Here is a 15,231-nt window from a genome sequence, read left to right on the forward strand (position 1 = left end):
GGGGAAGTCCCCGTGGTGGGGCCTGGGGCTTGAGCGCGTTAAAAAGGAGGGAAACAACTGGTTGGTTTTGCGCCTTCTCTGTTAAAGAGCCGCGGTTTTGTGGGGAGGAGGTCGCTTGCTGTGGTGAGCCGAGGTGCGTGAGTTTCTGTGGGCAAAAATAGCCTAACTGTGGGAGTAGGGGGGAAACGGGACAAGAGAGGGGGCTGACCTGACTGTGCTTGTGAACAGCAAGACGATGAGGATGGGGAGGGGGAAGATGATGCCGAAGTCCAGCAAGAATGCCTGAAGAAATTTTCGACCCCTGACTATATAATGGAGCCGTCTATATTTAACACGTTAAAGAGGTGAGTGTAGCCTTGTATGTGTTGCAATGGATGTTATGTGTGTTACAGGTGCAGTGTAGTCACTTTGTATGGAAGTTTGTGTGAAAACTCATAAATGATGCTATTGTTCTTCCTTTATTTAGAGTTCAGTTGGTTTTGGTTTTTAATATCGCACTCAACTAGTTCTTTTGTAATCCTTTCATCAGATATTTCCAAGCAGGAGGCTCTCCAGAGAATGTTATCCAGCTCCTCTCTGAAAACTACACTGCAGTGGCCCAGACTGTAAATTTGCTGGCAGAGTGGCTCATTCAGACAGGTATGATCAGTGATTGATACACTGTAATTTGGGTCTGCAGTCTTTATTTTGTCAGAAATACTTGAATCGGTGGCAAATTTGATCATACTCAGGAAGTGGGTTATTGTGAAGTTGACATCCTGTATGTGCGTATGACTAGATTCTTTATAATAATATGTTTATTCTGCACAGGGAATAAGTAATATGTGGAGGAATACTTTGAAATGCTCACAAACTGTATGATCAAGGGTAGTACAGTTGAAGCAGCTGCATAAACTATATTTAGTTTTTATAGTCAAAGGTACTGTTATGTAGATGGTCTTATCAATATTTCATCGTTTGTAAGAGTACTATATAAATAACTGAACAACTACCCTCTTGCTAGTTACTGTCTTTCAGCAGATCAGTGGTTAGATGGAAGGCTGTCATACAATACAGAATTCCTAAGAAAATACAGGCATCTGTGTTACCCATCTGCTTTTGAATTCTTCAGCAGCCTCTTGAAAGCCATGTTTAGCATTATCTTCTGGTATCTTTGTCCCTTAGTTAGTAAGAACTTTTGTTTACAAATGATTATACCCTGATCTTGGAATTGTAGAACTGCTTATTGCAACTTTTTGTATTCTTTTGTCGTGGACTATCAAAGGTACTGGTAGCAAATAGACTAAAAGGATGGACTTTAGTCAGTAGTAAGGTGGGTTGTGCACCGTCCTGGTAATCCCTTTTGTGATTAAGATACACACATTTTGGTATCATGCCCTGTAACAGTCTTGTGAGATGACTGACATTGCTGTTTGCATGACTGCTGAAGAGGGCAAGAGAAAAGGACTAGTGTGTCCTGCCTGTGATCCTGAACAGTCTGCATTTAGGAAATAAGATGGAGCATCTGTGAGTCTGTATCGGTGTGGCTCAGCAGTAGAACTGATGGCTCTGCTCTCCTCTCTGTGTTGATAAATTTCTGATTAGTTTCTGTCCTCATTGAAAAACTTAAGTGTTGCTGCTGTGTTTGATTGGATTGCGTCTGCTAAGGTTTTTTCTTCCTTCTATACAGGTGTTGAGCCACTGCAAGTTCAGGAGACTGTAGAAAACCACTTAAAGAGCTTACTTATCAAGCATTTTGACCCTCGGAAAGCAGATTCCATCTTTACAGAGGAGGGAGAGGTGCGCATGGAATCCATGTTGCTGTCTCTACATGAGTGAATCCTACTGTGTGCCTTTGGAGTAGTGGATGGTGGGGGAAGGGAAATCATATCTTCAAAGCTCTTTAGTTAAGAAACAACTGGTTTCAGAAAACCAGCAGTATCTCACTGGAGTCTTTAGAGGCTTAGAGAACTTAGGAACTTCGAAGGCATCTTCCTTTGTAATAAAGTTCTTTACAACAACTTGCAGGACTCCTGAAAGGTAAAAGGTTTACTTTTAATGACCTTGACAACTAGAAATCCTTATAGTTCTCTTTATTGCTCTAATCTTTCAGACTCCAGCCTGGCTTGAGCAAATGATAGCACATACTACCTGGAGAGATCTCTTCTACAAGTTGGCAGAAGCCCATCCTGACTGTTTAATGCTTAATTTTACTGTGAAGGTAGTATACTCAAGTCTGATAAATGAAAATATCTGTAAATGGCTGGTTGTTCTGGTATCAGATATTGTCTGTGGTCTTACCTGTATCTTTTATGTATTCCTGCTAATACTACTTATTCAAATGTCAGAACAGTGCAAGTACACATTGGTAAGAGGAATTGTGTTACAGGTTGCAAGTAGTAAGTGTAGTTTCCCAGTTTGTTGTTTGTTTTTTCCCTGTGATCTGTATCTGAGAATTCTGAATTTCTGGTGCAGTATGACACTTCAGTCAGCTTGGTATGTTTCTGTGACAGGGAAGAATGCTACATCTTGCTGTGCTCTGAAATATTTTTGTATCGTTGTGATTTGGCTACATCTTTATTGGTTTCCTTTACTGTAGTGTTAAAGATGAACATGAATTCCCCTAAGTGTATGCAGAGGCAAATTTTACAATTCTGTGTGTTCTTCTAGACTTGTTAGGGTATCCGAAATATAAATGCAAATAATACAAGTTTTTTGTGATGTTCTTGGTTTTATAGCTTATATCTGATGCTGGATACCAAGGGGAAATAACCAGTGTTTCAACAGCGTGTCAGCAACTAGAAGTATTTTCCAGAGTCCTGCGTACATCTCTGGCAACAATTTTAGATGGAGGAGAAGAAAACCTTGAAAAAAACCTCCCTGAGTTTGCTGTAAGTGTTTTGGGATTTGATTGGGGATTCTTTTGGTGTTTTGGGTTTCTTTTTTTCCCATTTTATGTGGGAAGAAAATAGTGTTTTCTGGTTAGGATATACAGATCACTGTGGGATTGTAGAGACTCTTAACGTCAAATCTTCAAAAATCTTATGAAGGGAAGGTATACCTGAGTTTAAAAAAAAAAAATGTTTTTTTTCTCATTTTGTGACCAAGAGTTACTTGGGTTGCTTATGTGACATTTCTCATGTTTATTAAATGGTTAGTAAAAGGTGAAGGTAGAGCTGTTGTCTTCCACATTTAACACAAGATCTAAAGATCACTCTAGTCAGTCCTCTGGCAAATAAAAATAACTCTTTTATGATCCACATCAGTGTGAAAGTTGCCATGTGAATCAGACCGGCTTATGTTCTGTGTACTGAAATTGCACAATGACTTTTGGATGGCTTTGTACTTCTCTTTTTAAATATTGCAAGGAAAGTACTGAGTGTAACTAGGATAGAAGTTCCTCTCAATCTTGGTATTTAAGAAATGAAGCTCTTAATTTAGCCATTTCTTCTTGCATGGCATCAGTGCATAGTGATACTGTGCTTTTCTGTACTCCTTTCTTGGCTGTTGGGTTTTGGGTTTTCTTGTTTAGTTGTTTGTGTTGGTGGGTTTGAGTTTGGTTTTTTGTTGTGGGTTTGTTTGTTGTTTTGTTTTTCTTTAGATTAGTAGATTCTAGTGAAATCTTTGCTATTATGGCACTGTAATCCCAGAAGCATACTTGCATGTTTCCTGTTGAGTGATACGATTCTTGATGTGTGGTTTAACAGAAGATGGTATGCCATGGGGAACACACTTACCTTTTTGCTCAATCTATGATGTCCATATTGGCTCAAGAAGAACAAGGAGGGTCAGCTGTCAGACGGATCGCTCAGGAGGTTCAGCGGTATGCTCATGAGAAGTAAGTGGGAGTTACGTTATATCTATCTATCTATCTATCTATCTATCTATCTATCTATCAATCTATGTGAAATGTAAGTCACCAGGATTTGTAAACTGCTGTGTTTTGCTCATCTTGATTACCTTTTGTCATGGTTTAAGCCCAGCTGGTAACTCAGAACCATGCAGCTGCTCGCTTACCCCTCCACCTTTCCCTCCCAGAGGGATGGGGAAGAGAATTGTAAGAATGTCAGTCCCACAGGTTGAGATAAGAGCAGTCCAGTGACTAAGGTGTAATACAAACCACTGCTGCTACCACCAATGATAATAATGACAAGGGAAATAACAAGGGGAGAGGATATAGAACTAAAAGGGGAAGGGGAAAAATACCAGAACAACAGTAAACACAATACAATTGCTCACCACCCACTGACCGATACCCAGCCTGGCCCGAGCAGCGATCTGGGCCTTCCCCCAGTTTCTATACTGGGCACGACGTGCTGTGGTATGGAATACCCCTTTGGCCAGTTTAGGTCAAGTGTCCTGTCTCTGCTCCCTCCCAGCTTCTTGTGCCCCTCCTCACCGACAGAACATGAGAGACTGACAAGTCCTTGGTCAGGGTAAGCATTACTTAGCAACAACTAAGACATTGGTGTGTTATCAGCATTGATCTCAGACTAAAGCTAAAATGCAGCACTGCACCTGCTACTAAGAAGGAGAAAACCTCTTAACAGCTGAACCCAGGACACCTTTTACCAGCAAAAGGAGAATTCTTAACTGCAACAGAACAATGAATTTGTGAAACAACAGGAAAGTTCAATGACCTGTACTGGGAGACCTGAAATCAGAAAAGCAGAGAACTGAAGATTCTGTCTATTAAAAAAATATGTATCTTTATTCTATGAACACTTTAGAAACAAGCAAGGGAAGCATAGGCCTGTGTCTATGATTACCCAGGATAAGGGGTTCTGCTGTAAGGCATATTACATTCCATAAGATGTTCCCTGTTGATTCAGTGAGGGTAAAATGAAAACATATGAATTATTAAGTTGCTATGTATGTTTGCTCTTCATCTAGAGGCCATGATGCCAGTCAGATCACTTTAGCGTTGGGTACTGCAGCCTCCTATCCTCGAGCTTGTCAGGCTCTTGGTGCTATGTTGTCCAAAGGAGCTCTGAATCCAGCAGACATCACTGTCTTGTTCAAAATGTTTACAAGCATGGACCCACCTCCAGTGGAACTGGTCAGTAGCTATCATCTTGTAACTTCTGAAACGTTCTAGTACAGCAGCACTCAGAAATATGAGGTCTGTGCTAAGTGTTGTATCAACACAAAATAGAAGTTAGTATTCAGGCTCATCCCTCTATAATTTTAATGTCTAAATGTGAAACTACTGCTTGTATTCTATTTTGCAGTAGCCTCTCGATAGCTTGGGGTTTGGCTTTGTTTTTTAATCATTCCAAGTTGTCTTTTTGAATATAATTAAATTAATTAAAGAGCTTTTCAATTAGGAGATGAAGATGGTAAGGAATAAATTAGCTACTAACAAGAAATAAATAATGAAAAAACCCACACCGTTTTGCAGTTTGTTGTAAACAGACTTAAATGGCACATTTCACACTTCTCACTGGCTCCTTCTGATGTGGGTTCTGGTGACAAATGGTGGCATTTAGATACTTGAGCAATATAGTTTGTAACTCTGTTTTTTCTTTCTATTGCTACCCTCCTTTCCACCCCACCCCCCTTTCCCTCCTTCCTTTCTGCCAAAAGTTTGGGTCTCTTTATGAAACTCTGTGACCTGCTCTCAAGGGGGAATGTGTTACATCTCTTTCTGTACAAGGTATATCAGATGCACCTTTTGTAATTCTCAGGCTCTAATAAACCATTCATTTTCTTCACAGATTCGAGTACCTGCCTTTCTGGACCTCTTCATGCAGTCACTGTTTAAGCCAGGTGCCAAGATCAACCAGGACCACAAACATAAATACATTCACATACTGGCATATGCAGCTAGTGTAGTAGAGATGTGGAAGAAGGTAATGTTCAGTTCTGTGAATAATACTTTTTCTGCCTGCAGTGGCCTGACTGTGCTGAAGAACATGTATGGTTGTGAAGTTGCTCGATTTAAGATACTGTATTTGGCTTGATTTATTTATTTTAATAGGAAGTGTTTCTGGCTTCAACTGAAATGACTACAAAAGGTAAATCCTGATGACCAAATAGTACTATAAAAGTCTGAGTGCACTGAGCATTTGTGCTCTTTTCCCTCACCTCCCCCCAGAGGTTATCAGTAGCAGTTTTGTGTTACTGGACTGTATGTGCTTTTTCAGAGGAAGTGGAATTTAATTCTATGAAGTGGATAAAGTAATCCATAGGGAATTAAATAAAGCAACCATCCTTGCGCTTCAGCTCACTGATAATTAGTTCTTCTGAAACTGGGATTTGAGTCTGTGTTTTGAGAAACATGATGTAATCTCATACTTATCACAGTTCCTTTCCTTAAATAACCAGAGTTATCCGGGATATTCACAACTCTTGCATTCAAACTTTCCAATTTTTCAGAATAAGAGAGTCAGTATAAACAAGGATGAACTCAAGTCAACTTCAAAAGCCATTGAAACTGTTCACAACCTGTGTTGCAATGAGAACAAAGGAGCATCAGAGTTGGTTGCAGAACTGAGCACTCTCTATCAGTGCATCAGGTGAGCAGAAATACAGGTCCCAAGCTTTAGCTGTTGGAAGGAAAGTATTCTTAGGAGAGGTTAGGGTTAGGGTACTGCTGAAAGGAATAACCTTTGTGGGCTACTCTGAGAATATCCTTACTGCAGAATATGTGAAGATGTGGTCTGAAAGCAGCTCTCAGAACTGTGCATCTGACTCTTTTGAGTGTCTCTCATGAGGACACAAGTTCTGGCTTTCACTGGCAGCTTGTCGTCCTTGTGTCACAGAACGTGCTTTTCTCTGCCACTGGAAAAAGATGTTGGATTACTTTGTCTTCCAAGTAAAGCTTTCCTAGCAATAGATGTCTTTGCGATTTTTTTTCCTCCTCTTAAAAGTGTGAAATAGCAGCTAATGAATAAACTGAAACAAACTAGGAGTGTACATAAATTTTGTTGCTTATGTTTTGCATTTTGTGCTTAGCAGGGAGTGTCTTTGTAGAAAGAATTTTCTTCCAGGCTATATAATTTCTTTTCCCCCTTTGTGAAAAACTACTTGATGTGCTGGCAACTTTTCAAGCAAAACTTTTTGAGTTTTATGAGTTCTGCTGTAAGTTAAACTGAAATTCTTGCAACCATTAGAATATACTGAAAGATGATTCTATGATTTTAATTTACAGGGAGTTTTGTTTTGTTTTGGGGTCTTTCTGTAGTTGGGTCATTTGTTTTGTTTCATGCTCCTGTTCTAAAGTGATCTCTTTTTTTTTTTTGCAGGTTCCCAGTCGTGGCAATGGGTGTATTAAAGTGGGTGGATTGGACAGTGTCAGAACCACGATACTTCCAGCTGCAGACTGATCACACTCCAGTTCATCTGGCATTATTGGATGAGGTAAAAGTGTACGTAAAACCTTGTTGGAGAGTGAGAACGGTTTTGATTTTGTAACTGGAAGTATGTTCAGTTCATTGAATGTGTAACATTTGTAGTAGGTCAGTAAACATGCAGAGATTAATCTCTTTGTGTTCACAGTTAGTTATTTGGTTTTGTCAGCTCAGCATTATTTAAGATTGGAAAACTTGGACGTCAAAGAAGGAAATGACAGACTACTTTACACCTGCACTGAACATCAGTGGAAACCTTCCTAGTAAAGACTGCTGCATTGGTTTTAAAAATTGAAGTTCTGAGCATCTAACTTCCCTGTCTTGTTTGCAGATCAGTACATGCCATCAGCTACTTCATCCCCAAGTTCTACAACTTCTTGTCAAGCTCTTTGAAACAGAACATTCGCAGCTTGATGTAATGGAGCAGGTAATGATCATATTAGTTACGTTATTCAAGATAATAGCTGTTGCTGTCACAGCAGTTCTAAGAGTTTGATTTAGGAATATGGTCATGGTTAAAACGTAACATAGCAGATAGATAGACAGGGAATCAGTAAGAATGAGCAATAAAAATTGCACTATTTTGGGAGGAAGTTCTAATCTGTTGGTTCTTCCCTCCCCAGCTGGAACTGAAGAAGACTCTCTTGGATAGAATGGTGCACTTACTCAGCCGAGGATATGTCCTACCTGTTGTTAGTTACATCCGCAAATGCCTGGAGAAGCTAGATACAGATATCTCTCTCATCAGATACTTCGTTACGGAGGTTAGTAGCAAAAATTGTATTTACTAACATACAGAAATAAACTTCAGTAGCAGCAAGATACCAGATGGGATTCTGAGTGATACATGTAATATCAGTGTTCACTGGCATGTGACTGAGTCCTGCTGACTTCCGAAAGTATTAAGGTAGTGGATAGAGTACCACAGAATATGTATATAACTACTTGTATGGACAACAAGAAGTTTTACATGCAGCTACTTGTATGCTTGCAAGGCTAGTATTGTGAATTAAATATTGTCCCTACTACCCCTATGGCTGTAAGGATAATCCATTTTTGTCTGCTGCTTCAGATACTTGATGTGATTGCTCCTCCATATACCTCAGACTTTGTACAGCTTTTTCTTCCAATCTTGGAGAATGAAAGTATTGCAGGCACTATTAAAACAGAAGGTGAACATGACCCTGTGACTGAATTTATAGGTAAGTAATATTTATTCCTTGTATACTTGCTTCCTTTTGTGTTCATTGTAACTTGCAAATAATGTTCAGGAGGAGGATTGTTAAAAATAGGAATGCCTGCCAGGTATTTTCACAGATAACTGCCCTTTCAGGGGCCTGTATTTAGTGATTTTCCTTTAATCAGGAATCTCTGGGTAGTAGTGAGGAACTTTGACACAAATACTGCTTTTTGAGAACTAGAACTGTACTAAGGAGAGGATGGGAAGGGAAGTAGTCTGACATATAATACACTCCAATCCTAAACCAAAAACATCTGTCCAGACCCTAAAATCCTAAGTATTTACGTAATGCAGAAATCTGCATGCAAACAAATAAACTAGTGTACTGAACGCTTTCTTCTTTTTTCTTTTCTTTTTCTCTTCTAAGCTCATTGTAAATCTAACTTTATTATGATGAACTAAACAGTGGAAATCTGAAGAACACAGAGCACACGATCACTGTTTTGCCATACCCTCCACCAGAGAGGCTACATAACTGGCCAACAGAGCAGCAAAAAACCCCAAACCAAGGAAGAAGGCTGAAGGGCATTTGATTGACTTGCCTGGTGACCTTGAGCTTCATATCAGAGGACTGTTAATGTACTTTGGCAAATGGAAAAATAGTGAAGGCTTTTCTGTTATAATACAAATCAGTATAAATCTGAATGTTCTGAAAGGAGTAGCAGGAGAAAAACATTATTGCAAAGAATGTTATTTTGGTTACTTGGAGAACTTGTCACTGATTCTTTGTGTAATATACAAAACCTGAAGAATGGCGAAGGAAGCTCCTACTAAAAAAGCTTTGCAGATAGATAGATAGATAGATAGTTTCCTGAAGACTGGATGTTGAATGCTTTAGGCTTTGATGTTGTAAGTGAGTTGTATAGAAGGAATTTGTGTGATTAGCTCTTTCTCACCTTTGCATTATTTAGGATTCTAAATAATCCTACATATTTACTGCTATGGAGTTGTAACAGTCAAGGTTAGTTTTGCATTAACAGATGAACCCTATGTGTGTGTTACCTTTCAGAATCTATTTTTTGTTAAATAGATGCTTCAAATGGTACTGGTAAGTTTCATTACCATGTCAGAATTCTGCTGCTGTCCAGCAATGTGAATGTGTGCAGAAATGTTATTACTGCTTCTTAGGGCTTGTGTTTTATACTTGTCTCTGATCTGTTCTGGTAGATGCCAGACCGTGCAGGGATACACCCAAGACTAAAATTTACCTTTAAATAAAGGGGTTTTTTCTTTTCCAGAGATTTATTTCAAAGTTTTATTAAGGCCATTCTTTCTTTTTGTTCATTGGGCTGGATTTTTCCTTCCACAGCCAAATACAGTTTGTTTAGAAGTGAGGGGTGTAGACAAGCCCATTGTGCTTTTCCCCAAGCACATCTATTTTCTGAAGAACCTGCTTTCTAAAAAGACATGGACACTTTAAGTCCAGCTGGATGGATGCAAGAAGGAAATCACCTTGTTCTGTCTTGTGATTCATGAATGGGAACACTTAAGCTACCACACTACTTCTTGAGACAGCAGCCAGTTGTATAGATTAACTTCTTACAAAAAGGAGTGCATCTTCCAGTTTTCCAACCAGAAATGTCAGTCTACTGGAATATGGCCTAAAACAGCTGGTCTAAAACATGTTTACTGTCGTTATACTAAAAGCTGCACTGTTTGAAACCTAAATGATCAGAATAGCACAATCACCTCAATTTCATCTTAGATACTAACAGTCTTTCTTACTCTTTCATGGGCCTTCACTACTCTACCAAACTTACTTTCTCATTAGGAGCAGACTTCACTTTATCTGTAAGTTGCAGAAACTACCAACTGGAAGGCAGCAGATAGAGTTTTCAGAAAGACTTTTTTTTACTCTCCTCTGCACCACTACAAAGCTTTAACTTACAGGTTTGAGTGAGACATAATTCATAGGCTGTTTTTAATTTATGGTAGGTTTTGAAGATTGACATTTAAAAAGTGGTATTCTACAACATCTGAATGTCTCTTCTCTCTTGTTGAAGTTGGATGCTTCATTGAAACTTGTATCTTACTGTCCACTATATTTGCGCATACGGGAGATTTAAGTTGAATTGTTTGAACAATTATAGTTGCTGTATAGACTGTGCTGTCAAGCAACCCTTTCACAAGAAAAAGCCCGTTGAAAACAGTGCCATCCTCAGTAAGCTACCACATGAGACTACTTATTAGGTACAACCCAATCATCCTTGTATTAGTAAGCTCTTACAATACAGCTATAGTCATGTAAGAAAAAGTCCATTTATTAATGCAATTAGCAATGCCAGTTAGTGACATTTGATATTGTGCTTATTTGCCACTTGGTAACTGGCTGAGTTTTAAGGAAGAGAATTGGAAACCTTTGAATTAGCAGAGTTTTGCACTATGGCAGTATAAACTTTGCCTCTGTAGGACGAGAAGGGCAAAATCAATCTCATATTAAAGAGTTTCAGCAAAGACACTACTAAGTAGTTAAGAAGTGTCTTCTGATCAAAGTAATTCCTGATGCATCATTTTGGTTGCATAAAAGTAACTAACTGCATTACATGAGACTTCCAACACCACTGTTTCACCAGGAGGCCAAGGAAACAACAGGGGATTTAGATCTTTAATATATCATGTCCAGACTTAGCTTTGTGAGCAGCATCAGTGTAAGATATTTGCTCAATACTATCAGAGAATTTAATATAAGGTCTAGACCCAAATATTGAGTATACTTTTTCCTTCCCAGTATGCCTACATAATTTGTAATTGAAAAAAAGGTATTTACATACATAGTTTCTGCACTGAAGTCAGTATGTTTTACTGTGCATCGACACAGACAACTTTCTCATGGGTAAAATGCTTTTAAGTTGTAAATACCTGAAGGCAGCTCTATTTATTTTACTTTGAAGACACTGTGTGTTGCTCTGTGGGCTAATTTTGCAGAACTGCCCAATGGTATTGAACTGTGAAGGAGTTTTAGACTACTATCCTTTAAACAGAAAAAGGTTGTGCTGGGAAGCTTCCAAAGTAGCTCCTGAACACAAAGATGTACGCTATGGAATCAAGGAAGTACAGCATCTCCATATGCACAGTCCTCTTCAATAGCAAGATTGTATTCTGCTCCTCTTCCACCTTTATATGCACTGGTCACAATTCTCAGCCACCCTCTTTCACCCTGTAAAGAATTAATTTACATTGTTAATTAGACAATGTCTGTTCTGTCTTCCAGATATGAATGATTTATAAGTGAATCTAGAAATGCACTCAAGATGAAGTATAACACTGGGTTCACAGGAGCAATCTGCTTGGTGAATTTACACTCCCTCATCTATTCCAGGTGTGACTTAATTTTTGCTTACAACTAACAGTAACTTAAGAGTCTCCCATAACAGGAGCTGCATGTCCACGGAAGAGGGTAGCATTTGGGACCGAGTTGACATTACTCAAGTAACTTTGGCTGAATAGCCTTGTCTTCAAATTAGTTACACCTCGTATTTTAATTGCTAGTCTAGTTCAAAGAAACTTTTACTTTTCCTATCCACAGACTAGCTTTGCAGCTTCCTGTCTGCAACCCCACCTTCCCCCTAAAGTCATTTGTAAACACGTTTGTTCCCATGTTCCCTTACCCAGGGTTCGCCCCAGGAGTTACGAACAACCCAGTATTCTGTTCCATTTTCTACACTCCAGCCAGCCACAGATACAATGTGATTCACCACAGGTGAGGGGTTGTACTCTGTATAAAGTCCTCCACTGTAAGCATCCAGCTTCTCAGTAGCCATTATGCCACAGCTGTAATAAAACAGGGGAAGCAATTTGTTATACAAGGTGATCAGGACAGGGACCTGGCTAAAACCAATTGGTTTTCTTACATTTTCACTTTAGGGCTCAATTTATCTACGAACAAGCTAAAGCCTGCATGTTAGTGCAGAGCTGCTAACATAAACCAGAGCGGAGAAGTACACTTCAGTCACTGGACTGAGCTTCAAGTATTTCAATGCCAATATTACCAGTAGATAAATATTTTTACCATTCAAGATGTATTTTACCTAATTGGTCCATTAGTATAGATTTCTGCCTTCATCTTTTCTCTTCCACTGACAGACCCATAGTCAGCAACTTTCCAGAGAGTGTAGTTCTTTATGACATGGCACTCTCCAAAAGTGACACAAGTGCCACACTGGTTAAACTTCTTACACTCTACAAAACAAAAGCAAGATCATCACTGCAAGAGAATGCTTTTCTTCAAGTGAATTAATTATTATATGACACTAAGCTTTTTTTTTTTAAACTTATTTGAGGCAGATATTAGTAAGAGTAATTACTAATACATACTCTGGTGAAAAGAATTTCTTTCTGGAAACCACATTTAAAGTCTCTACAATTACTAGCTACAACTGCTTTACTTCTTAGGCATAAGTGCTTTGGGGAGGAAATGTTTTAGATGTGCATCTCTATAGATACAGAAACTATTCCAGTCACACATGACCAGACAGGTTACATTTTTTTTCCCTGAGACAACACTAGTAAATATTTCAATACATTAGAGATTGTATATCATTGATTTGAGAGATTAAGTTAAAACAATTTAGCTGTGCTAGCTTGTCAGGGCAAGATTTAATGCTATGCTGCCTGGCTAAAGAGACACACAGAGAGGTTTATACGGAAAACCTGTTCTGTCAGTCAAACAGCAAGTACTACTCCAAAAGGCAGGAACCAGTATGCTGACAACCCAAGAAACTATCTTTTCATTAATGTTAAGATCTGCTAAGCCTGGGATGAAGCCTTACAACAAAAGCAAATAGGCATCATACTTTGATCCTTAGCTTGGTAGTTGTTGCAGGTCTCATCTGGAATGCCATGGTCATGGGCATACTTCCAAACACTGGAGTGGTCTCCGCCTTCACAGGATCCTGCATCGGCACAGTCAATCACATTCTGAACGGAGAGATAGGCAGAAGGCCATGCTCCTTTTCTCTTTATGTTGATTCGGTCTGTAACGATAAGAAATTGTATTTTGTTAGCAAAATATGTGAGTGGCTGCACACTGGAACTAGCATTAAAACTGTCTGCTTCATTGAACCTGTAACAGTCTGCAGGCAGCAGTACTTGTGGTTGGAAAAGCTCTACTGTCAACAGTGAGGCACAGAGCATGATCCAGCTCACATCAGCAGACTGAGCTGTTACTGTGGGTTTCCATGGGAAGTATTTTCCATTTAAACTCAGCAGAAAATATGCTGATGAGCAAGATCTGCTTAAAGCCCCAAGGTGCCCTAGACCTCTTTCAAGTCACAGCTTCTGAAACCTTCCAGATCCATTTCCTGGCTTTCACAAGCACATCGTCTCACTAGCCTCTTGTAGGTGAACTCAGGCAGGGAGACCTGAGCCCATGCAGCCCAGGTTTCTGGATCTGAGACAAGTCTTTCTTCACTGTTAGCCTGCCAGCCCAGACAAGCAGTGCCACCTGGCTGTCTTATTTTGCCAGAAACACCTAGCTCACCAGCAGATACAACTAGCTTACTTGGCAGAGAAGCTTCCCTGAGTATTTATAAACCACTTCTCACAGTGCATGAGCAGTCTTAACTGATGGCACTGTAGTACTTTTAATCCTATTAGTACTAACAACATTCAACTCTACTTGACAGGACTGGGAGGCATTATGGCAGCCTAGTCTTTGAGCAACAAGAAAAGGAACGAAAGCTTTAGCGGTTCATAGCAGTTTAGGAAAAAAAAATACCCTGGTTTTTTTTTTATCAACCTTTTATACTTAGAAAAATGCACATTTTGGTGTGCCTATCTATACAGTAAAGTCTTACCAGAAGTTATATAATTAAGGTGCTGTATTTTATCTGTCCTAGTACTTCGAGGTTTCATACGTGTCTATTCTTGTAGTGCTTAAGAACAGATCCTTCATGATTCCTGATGTCTGGTCACACCTGCGTTGTCTTCCTGGCTCTGCACAATTTCCTCTATTTCTCCTTCACAGTTAATCCTTTTACAACTCCCCCTGTGCAGGCAGTACCTCTGCAGCACAACTGTTGCATGCAAATCCGTATGTATTCTCTCTAGAGAAAGTAGTTATCCAACTGAAACAAACCCCTGCTTCCCTTTTCCCCAAGAAAAGGCTGATAGAATCTGCTGAAACAGATGTTCCTGCACACTGTGGGAGTCAGTTCATTTGGATGATGGAGCTCATGAAGCAAATGCCCTGTGGGCCCTTCCCAGGAGAGGCAGCTTCATTTGTTTCCTCATACCCAGGCACGGCTGGAGCAGCCCCTTGCTGCTCTGGGTATAGGAACTGAAAAAGGGAAGGGGACATAATAAATGCTTTTGCATCTGCTGCTACCATCACTGGGTGATGGGCAGAAACCCCACTTCCTGCTCCTCGCCCTGAACAGCGACATGGCAGGAGCCACAAGCGCATTTCTTGTGCGGAGTTTTATCCTTTTTTTTCTCTATCCAAACCAAACCTCTTGACCTTCCGCTTGGGAATTCCCGCGGCTGCCGCGTATCCCGAGGTCTGGGCCGCGCTCTGTGCCGCGTACCTGCCAGGGCGCTGGTGCTGCCGTGTGCCCAGCAGGACCCGCAGTACTGCGGGATGTGCTGGTTCCGAGTGGTGCTCGCGTAGTTGACGCCGTTGACGTTCCTCCAGTCCCAGCTCTCGGGGAGCGCGGACACGTC

General features: G+C 40.0%; 2 protein-coding genes across 2 annotated transcripts; one reads left to right on the plus strand and one right to left on the minus strand.

Moving 5' to 3' along the window:
- Positions 1 to 228: 228 nt before the first annotated feature.
- On the plus strand, positions 229 to 9,239 carry NELFCD (negative elongation factor complex member C/D; the record flags this gene model as incomplete). The annotated part of the gene is made up of 14 exons (XM_010012886.1): positions 229 to 344; positions 530 to 639; positions 1,670 to 1,779; positions 2,093 to 2,200; positions 2,718 to 2,870; positions 3,687 to 3,817; positions 4,873 to 5,038; positions 5,697 to 5,831; positions 6,358 to 6,497; positions 7,227 to 7,341; positions 7,663 to 7,758; positions 7,955 to 8,095; positions 8,404 to 8,533; positions 8,939 to 9,239. Coding segments are annotated over 14 exons (1,686 nt in total), but the record flags the coding sequence as incomplete, so codon positions are not given.
- Positions 9,240 to 11,414: 2,175 nt separating this feature from the next.
- On the minus strand, positions 11,415 to 15,225 carry CTSZ (cathepsin Z; the record flags this gene model as incomplete). The annotated part of the gene is made up of 5 exons (XM_010012887.1): positions 11,415 to 11,728; positions 12,180 to 12,342; positions 12,600 to 12,750; positions 13,365 to 13,544; positions 15,096 to 15,225. Coding segments are annotated over 5 exons (738 nt in total), but the record flags the coding sequence as incomplete, so codon positions are not given.
- Positions 15,226 to 15,231: the final 6 nt, after the last annotated feature.

Source organism: Nestor notabilis, unplaced genomic scaffold (assembly GCF_000696875.1).
Source record: "Nestor notabilis isolate BGI_N333 unplaced genomic scaffold, ASM69687v1 scaffold7504, whole genome shotgun sequence".
In the NCBI taxonomy this organism is placed as follows: Eukaryota; Metazoa; Chordata; class Aves; order Psittaciformes; family Psittacidae; genus Nestor; species Nestor notabilis.